Source organism: Crocuta crocuta, unplaced genomic scaffold, assembly GCF_008692635.1.
Source record: "Crocuta crocuta isolate KB4526 unplaced genomic scaffold, BGI_CrCroc_1.0 scaffold1027, whole genome shotgun sequence".
Taxonomy (NCBI): Eukaryota; Metazoa; Chordata; class Mammalia; order Carnivora; family Hyaenidae; genus Crocuta; species Crocuta crocuta.
The window spans coordinates 39,729-48,779 of NW_027532023.1; the positions used below are offsets into that span (position 1 = coordinate 39,729).

General features: G+C 33.4%; 1 protein-coding gene across 1 annotated transcript in view; it reads left to right on the plus strand.

Moving 5' to 3' along the window:
• Window positions 1–9,051, plus strand: part of NRK (Nik related kinase) — a gene marked incomplete at its 5' end in the record, with an annotated part of 69,163 nt that overhangs the window by 37,899 nt on the left and 22,213 nt on the right. The window contains 4 exons of the mRNA XM_077776190.1: window positions 527–621; window positions 3,243–3,340; window positions 4,340–4,704; window positions 6,472–6,805. Coding sequence (XP_077632316.1) covers window positions 527–621; window positions 3,243–3,340; window positions 4,340–4,704; window positions 6,472–6,805 — 892 coding nt within the window. The remainder of the gene's footprint in view (window positions 1–526; window positions 622–3,242; window positions 3,341–4,339; window positions 4,705–6,471; window positions 6,806–9,051) is intronic.

Genomic DNA, 9,051 nt, shown 5'->3' on the forward strand with positions numbered 1-9,051 from the left:
TTTAGCAGCACCAGTCCAAAAAAGCTTTCTAAATATTATCTGAATTTTAATATTAAAAACTAAAGTGTCCTATTTGTATGTCCATTCACTTATCTAAATCAGGAATAAGACATTAAAAAATGCAAATGCCAAGCTCTNGGAATATTTGACACAAAAATAACAGTTTTTTATCTTGTTAAAATCAACACATACACCATAAAGTTATGTTTATCACTGTGTTACTAGGTATAGAATAATACTGAATATTACTTTAAAGAAAGTTCATTGAATTTTTTGAAATTAAATTTGATATGTAAAGAAAACATAGTATATGGAAACATTTTATTTGTATTTTGGAAATTGCTTCTCTGTTCTAGATAAAATAGCACATTTGGAAATAGAAAATTGAAAATTTCACTTCAGCTCTACTTTTTTAGCTTGTTATATATCCCTATACTTAAATTTTTTTGTTGGTATTGATGTTGAGCTATACATTCTCATTATGAATATTAGGACATGGCACATGCTTTTCTGTCTTTTCATTTAGTGTTCCTCAGCGGTCTGTTTTGGAACAAGCTCAGAAGCCCATTGACATCAGACAAAGGAGTTCACAAAATCCTCAAAATTGCCCAGCAGTATCAGGTGATTCAAAGCACAAAGTTGAAACAGTCAAAACACGGAGGTAATATTTAACAGTTTGTTTTGCAGAAGTCAAGAAAGAATTTCAAGAAGAAATGAGTCAAAAGTGTTAGAGAAGCAGAGTAGATTTAAGACCAGGAGGCCATCGGATTTGACAATTGGGTGATCAGTGGTGACCTTTGAGAAATGAAAAGGAGTTTTTCTGAAGGTTTTTTTTTTCTTCTTTAAGTTGGGTAGTAGTTAGGAATGGATTTAGGGAGGTGGGAGGTGTCAGCTTTCGTTTCTGTACCATGTGTGACAAATATGAGAAAGGAACTTGGGAGAGGCCTTTTTGACAGGCTAAAATGTATAGGCAATCCTGAAAATAATGAAATATTACATGGAGTAGTTTTGGACATGTGTTTTACTTATCAATTTGTTATTTCACCACCCCAAAGCAAAATATATGCAGTATCTCATAAACATCCCTAAATGTTGCAAGTTGATGTTTTTACTCAAAACACATGAAAAATTAATAAAATCATAGAAAATAAATTCACAATTTGTGATATGAATTTCAAACAAGTATTTTATCTTATGATGTACTTTTGAGAGTTTTAATTAATTATAGATTTGTGAAATGTTGAAATAAACAAAGCTAAACTTTATGCCTTAGATTATAAAATCTGGCATTATGTACATTTAAGCAATCTAAGTTTAGCAGAGGCAAAATGCCTGAATGAGTCCTCAAGTCATCTGTAAAAATGTAGTGCACGGATTTTATTAAAATGTTAATAATAAAAAAGATGTATAACTGTACTGAATAAAAATCAAATATTTTCAAGACCTGAACTTAAAAACCTCATTCTTATTAGGGGACTCAGATAATGGTAGAATTCTTTCAAATAGTAGTATCCTCTCATGCAGAAATATTATGTTGTGAGAAATAAAATAAGCTTGGATGAAAAGTAAATTTGGGAATATTTTCCCCAGAACCTTTCTGGTTTGACTAGGACTAATTTTGCTAATACTGGGAAAACACCTGAAAATTTAAGGTTTATTTATATTGCCTTTTCTGAAATAAAGAAATTCTGTGGACATTGGTAAGGGAGAGAAGGGGATAGTATTTGTGTAGGTAATAGCTGAAATTCTTTTCAGCTCTAAAATTCTATTATTTTATTGTGTGTGCTTAGACTATTTGAAGTTTCCATGAGATTATATACTTTACTATGCAGGAAATCGGAACAGCTTACTACAAATTTGCCTCAATATATCAAACGCTCACCGAAATTTCTTATTTAGCCTAGCAGCATACCCAGAGACTTGAAAACAACGGTTTCCTGAAGAAAGAGAATAAACTGCAAAAGTACTATGCCATAAGATACAGACATAAATTGCAGAATGCATTCTGGATAATATATTCAAAAGATAGGGGTGTTTGCAGATACATGATTTTTGGAGTTGTAGTGTGTATACCGTGGCTATATATAGCAATGTTGCAAATAAAAAAGGGATAGTACTATTTATCTTCAAAGGCCAAGCCCACGAAAGCAATAAACAGGGACATAAGTGCCCCCTTAGTGAAGCTTTTTCTGAGGATTCTCAGATCTACTGACTTTTGAGCCTAAATATTCTCACTGGATTTTAACTACAGGTGCAATTTACTATACCATAAATCTTAATGTCAAAAATCCAGACTTCCAATCCAGGTAAATTTGCGTTTTTAAATATTTTCTTTTTTTTTTTATTTTTAATAAGCTCTACACCCAACATAGGGCTTGAACTTCCACCCCTGAGGTCAGACGTTGCAGGCTATATGTACTGAGCCAGCCAGATACCTCTAAATTTGCATTTTAAAATAAAAATATTTACACTATAGAATTCAGCTGTGCATTGTGATAGCAACAGCCACATATGGCTTTTAAAATTAAAACTAAAATTAAAATGCCAACCCCTCAGGCACAGTGGCAATATTGCAAATGCTCAATAGCCATGTGAGGCTACTGGCTACTGTATTAGACAATGCAAATACAGAACATTTCTATCACTGCAGAAAGTTCTAGTGCACAACATCACTATAGAAAGATTCCAAGATTTATAAAAAAAGGATTTTTATCTCTTTTCAATTGTTCATTTTTCGACTGTATTGAAATACTTCAAGATATATCATTGAGTGGAAATTGGGGGATTAAGATTACAGGATCAACTTTCCTCTTGAAAATTTTGTCTAGTCTATCATCTTCTAATGCACTGTTGGGCTCTTTTTATACTGGCTAGTATGGGAGGCCAGTGATACCATCTAGCTCTTCCTATCCTTAAAACATATTTTTTTTAATGAAACTATTGATCTACCAGTCTTACTAGATACCTTCTCACACAGAGAGAAATATTTAGCAAGTGTGCACTTAATATTGAAAACAGAAAAGCAATGTAGATGTACAGACAGAACAAACCTTGAGCCTGTCATTACTCCTGAAAACAGGATCTAAGATCTTGGCCCCATGATAATTTATTAAGTGATACTTCCTGAATGGAAAAAAAAAAAAAACTACAAGAAGCATACCAAGGTATTGAGCTGATACACTACAAAAATTAAGGCAATGGTTGCAATCATCACTTACTAATGGCTTTTTGGCATTCTGCAGAACCTTCTTCTGAGGAAGAGAGTCCTGTAACCTGGAGGAGGTCCCAGTCATCACCGCCTTATTCTACTATTGATCAGAAGTTGCTGGTTGATGTCCATGTAGGTTTCCATCTTAACTCTTAACACATTTATCTTTCTCTTAAAAAAATTCTTTAGATTTGCATATTTTCATCTCCATTTGAGGAAAGGATCAAATTATTTTTTAATTAATCTTTCAAAGATTGATTTGCATTGCTATGTGAATATGCAGAATATGATATCTAGAAATTAAGTTTGAAATGGAGAAACACTTAGTTGATCATAAAATATTTTATATTCACATGCTTTTGTCAGAACATATTCAGAGAGGAGTGATAGGTCTTTGTAGAAGCTAATCTCAAATCATGGAGTAAAAGCTAGATGTTCACTTTTTGCTAATATAATTTCTTGGATGATGAGGCAACACATAAAAATAAAACATTTGGAGAAAAATAAAATGCTCTCTGAGAGCATAAACAGTCTTCCAGTTGATTTTGCAGTGTGCTTTCAGGTCACTCCATTTTACTTTCGTAATTATCCCTACCCTCCCATATACACATCTCTTTCAAGTTGCCTAAAGGTTGCTTATATGAAACCATACTTAAAGATGCATTTATATTATTTGTTTCTTAGAAGTGTTTGAATTACTTTAAGACAACCTATGTACAAAACTAGAGCTGGGAAATTAACATATCAATTTTAAGAGTTATGTTTTAATTCTAATATCAGGATACAATGAAAGGAAACAAAAAATGACTGTATCCTTTATAGAGCATCAAATAATCTGTTTTACTCTCTATCACCAAAAACCCAATGTCTACTCCTCAGCAGAAAGTAGGCTCAATAAAAAACAAAGTGAATAAATTTTTCCCTGTGTGATCCAGAAAGGCCATTAATGATCATAGCCTGAAGTTTGGGTTTTGGCATTCATCCTCACAAAAATGTTGGCTTTATCTAGTGAATTAATATCTTCATTTCACTTGAAAATATATTTTAAAATATTGTCAGCTTGGTAACTTTCCCATCTAGAAGAAAATGAAAAGCTACTGGAGATTACATTAACCTTTCTTGTGCACACAGGTTCCAGATGGATTTAAAGTAGGAAAAATATCACCCCCTGTTTACTTGACAAATGAATGGGTAGGCTATAATGCACTCTCTGAAATCTTCCGGAACGATTGGTTAACTCCTGCACCTGTCATTCAGCCACCTGAAGAGGATGGTGATTATGTTGAACTCTATGATACTGAGGCTGATACTGATGGTGATGAGGATGATTCTAATGATGCTTATGAGGATACCTATGACCATGACAATGGCAATAATGGCTTGGATAACCAAGTTGGTCAGGCTAATGATGTTGGTGAAGACCATGATGATAATAACAATGATGAAGTTATTGATGACAAAGACAATAATCATGATGATGCTCCTTGTTGGCCAAGGTTGGTGTTTCTGGATTATGTGCACTACCAGTGTTTTAGAATGTTTAAACTATTTTCAGCTTGGTTTTACTTTAAAATTTTATTACCAAAGGGGTGAATGAGTTGTGCTTACATATTAATAATGGTTGATTTTTTCAATAATATATTTAAATTATTTTAATGCAAAACATGTCATTTTGCATTTTTGTATAGTGTGTTTTATTAGGATTCAAGTATTAAGTTCCTCATAACTGGAATTGTTGATTTCTGTTAAAATTAGTGCTACTGAGTCATCTCACCCTGTAAAACCTCAGTGAATATATGAAACGGGGTAACAAAGAGTGTGGTATGTAATAACTGTGTGATGAAGCCCTGATATTTGCAAACAAAATCTCCAAATTTGCTGAGAAAAATGAATTGCAACCTTGACATTCACTTGATTATTTTAGGCTGAAACTTCCTAACATGGCATTATTCTTGGAATTCTACAAACTGCTATAACTAACTTCAGTACTCATTCAATTTTATCTTCTTACAGAGCAGCTGCCAAAAGTGGTAATATTTAGTGAAGTGATGTTTTTGGCATACTAACAGTTGTTTGTTATATATATATATAGCTCCTTTCTCCTGCTCTACAGAGGCCAGTGTGTTCTTATTTACATATCCTCATGGTTTGTGTTTAAATTGTTCTCAAAGAAGATTACTTAATATAGTAAATATTTATGTTTTTAGAAAAATGATTAACAGTGGGGGAATTGTTTGCTTTATAATATTGAAATCCATATATTGTTTGGTTAATTTTCAAATGTTATTGGTGGATATACATGGAGAACAGACTACGATCACTCAATGTTTTTTTTTTTTCTTTTTTGCCAACTAAAAAGGAATTCCATTCTCAAATAAATTTGCTCTCAGGGGCATCCAGGTGGCTCAGTGGGTTAAGCACTGACTTCGGCTAAGGTCATGATCTTGCAGTTCATGAGTTCGAGCCCAGCATTGAGCTCTGTGCTGACAGCTCAGAGCCTGGAGCCTGCTTCAGATTCTGTGTCTCCCTCTCTCTTTGCCCCTCTCCCCACTTATACTCTGTCTCTCGCTCTCTCAAAAATAAACATTAAAAAAATTTGCTTTCATAATTATCATAGGTATATGCTTATGTTGCCTCTTAAATAAAAAAATCACTTAGACATTTTGTGAAGCTTGGTGTTCTTGGCAACTAATTAAATGACTATCTGAGCTTAATGAAATCTATATTACTGAATTTCCTGGTGGTAGTAATAGAAAAATCAATGAAATTCTGTAGCAAAGTAGTCAGTACACATGCTAGAAAATCAAGATACATGTTAAAATCAACAAAAATTAAATATATTGCAAAAAGAATTATTCAGTATATTGTGGTTGTGCCAAAAATATGGGTTTAATCATTTATGTGGTTGTGAAGTTGCTAATGCATGTAGTCTTGTATTTAAACAAAAAAAAAAACCAAAACACCATATTCATGCTGCTAACCTAACATATGCTCCTAATAAAGGATGCAAGTTCTCTTTCATCTGCCATCCACATGCAATCAAGGAATTGGTGGAGGTTATGGTGTTAACTCAGTATTTATGATTAACAGTATATAGCGGTATTTTTCTTGTCCATATCATACCAATAGTGTTTGCATAGAACAAAAATGTTCTGAGAGGATGTACATATGTATCAGACACATCCTAATTCTGTTTTATTTGCTGACTTTCAAATGTTTTTGTGTTCAGTGACTCTTTATCATTAATTTGATCTTGTTATCAGATCAAGCTATGACAGAGATGGAAGCTACAAGCAAGATAGAAAAGATGGGAATTATGGTGGAGAAAGGACATGCAGCAGCTATGGGAGTCAGAGAATCAGTAGAAGCCATGGAGGAAGTGTAGCCAGTGGGGACAGTGCGGCCATTGGAGACCATGAAGAACATGGAGCCAATGTAGGCAATGCAAGAAGAGTCAAGGTTAATGGAGGTAAGGGAGTCAGTGGAACCAATGAAGAAAGTGGAGCCTTTGAACTCAATGGAGGAAAAAATTACTCAGAGACAGATGGTCAAGGACTGGAGAGACTGACATCCCAGGACTTTGAACATCAACAGGAGGTAATACACTATTTGAAAAAGAGAGTGAATTCCTTTCCTTGTAAATGTTTTTCTTTCATGTTATAGTTCACATTTCCAGCCATTCTAAATATATTTTTAACTTCCATCCCAAAGCCTTAAACATTGTAAATTATAGCTATAGATAGATCTTTACTTCTTCTCATTTGTATGGCTTCTATTTACTTCTAGGAACAAAAATGTATTTTTTGTTTGCCTTTATTACTCAGATTATACATTTGGGATAATGTCTCTTAACACATGCAATTTTTTCTTGGACATTGTCATTGTGGGAAAATATACAAACATGGAATTATCCGTTTTAACTATTTTAAGTATACAGGTCAGTGGCATTAAATACATTCACAGTGTTGTACAGCCAGCCATTATTACTACTCATTTCTAGAATTTTTCATCATCCCAAACAATTAAAACAATTAATTCCCTATTATCCCTCCTACCAGTTCCCAATAACCTTTGTTCTCCTTTCTATCTAGGTATCTTATATAAGCACATCATACAATATTTGTTCTTCTGTATCTGGTTTATTTCACTTAGCATAATATTTTTAAGGTTTTTCCATGTTGTAGCATTTATGAGAATTTTCTTCACTTTTAACACCGTATAATATTCCATTGTATGAATATATCACACTTTGTTTATCTATTCATCTGTCGATGGACACTTGGGTTGTTTTCACCTTTTGGCTATCATGAATAATGCTGCTATGAACGCTAGTATACAACCATCTGTTATTGGAGTGCCTGTTTTCAATTATTTCAATTATTTGGAGTGGAATTCCTAGATGTGAAATTGCTTGAGTGGAATTGCTATATTCTACGTTAACTTTTTGAGGAACTATTAACACGTACAATTTAAATAGAAATAATGTATTGTGTTTAGACAATGATTTTATCATTCACAAAACATTACTAACTTTATAAATAGGTTTAAAAATACTCAAATAGCTTCACGTGCTAGATCAATAGGAATGATCACAGAGAAGATTTCCTGGAGCATGTGGTATTTGAACTAATTCTTGACAAACAGGGAGTACTTAGATCTCTGAAAACACAGGTGACATTCCAGACAAAGGAAAGATCATGTCAATTTATTTTCCCAGCCTGTTGTCCTATCACACAAACTGGCTTACAAGATGCCATGCTCTTTCATGAATTAGTGTCCTTGTGCAAGCTGTTCCCTCTGTCTATAAGGCTGCCCCCTCACCTCTTTTCTCCTTGGTTAATTGGTCATCCTCATGATCCAGCTCATATATCATCTTTGACTTTTCAGGAAGGGAATTATACCCCTCCCTGTGTGCTTGCAAACGTCTTGCCTATAGTTTCATTTTAGTACTTGTGACATTGTATTTGGTTGTTTACCTGCCTTTCTACCATACTAGATTCTGAACTCTTAAAAGTCAGGAGCTATGTTTAATCTATACTTGATTACTTTTCACTACCAACTCACTCAATTCCAGGGTCTAACCTAGGACACTAAAACAGGACACCTTCATCATAGTTACGTTTTCATAGCATCCCTGGGTATCTCTATCACAAGGAATGTTTTTGACATTTATAGAATGAATGGATATTCTTTCCTTTTAATGTAAAAGGGACATGTTGCCATACAATACTTTTGTTGTTGGAAAGGTCATAAAAACAAGTCATTGACTGGGCAGCACAGCTCTCGCAATGCCAAAAATCACTGTTTAGATAAAAAGAAAAAAAAGCTTATCAATAGAAAGGCTTACCAAAAACAGTTGGTATGTTTTTCAACTGGATATGGCTCCCCACATACATTCTGTCACATTTCGTGGCTTTTATCCTTGAGATTCTTCTATGTAAGTTAATGGAAGGCAATCATATTTTCAGTGTGGCATGTTCACCTTTGAATTTGTATTGGTTGATTTTCCATCATTAGCTTTGTCATATGACAAAGTAGAATTGATACCCCCAAACCTGGTGATTTTTTATTTTTTCAAGTGGCTGTTTAATATAGTATAGCTGAACATAAGCTTTAAAATCAGACGTTGGCTTCAAATTCTGGTTTTCCTAATAATCTCTATGACTTTGAATAAATTATTTAACTTTCATAAGTGTTTGTTCCCTTATAAGTAAAATGAGAGAATTATACTTACTTTTTGGGTTGTTACAAGGATTCATAATAATATGTAAATAAAATAACTAACAGTGTACTTAGTATATAATAAAATTCCACAAATATTTGTCCCCAAATTTCACATCTAG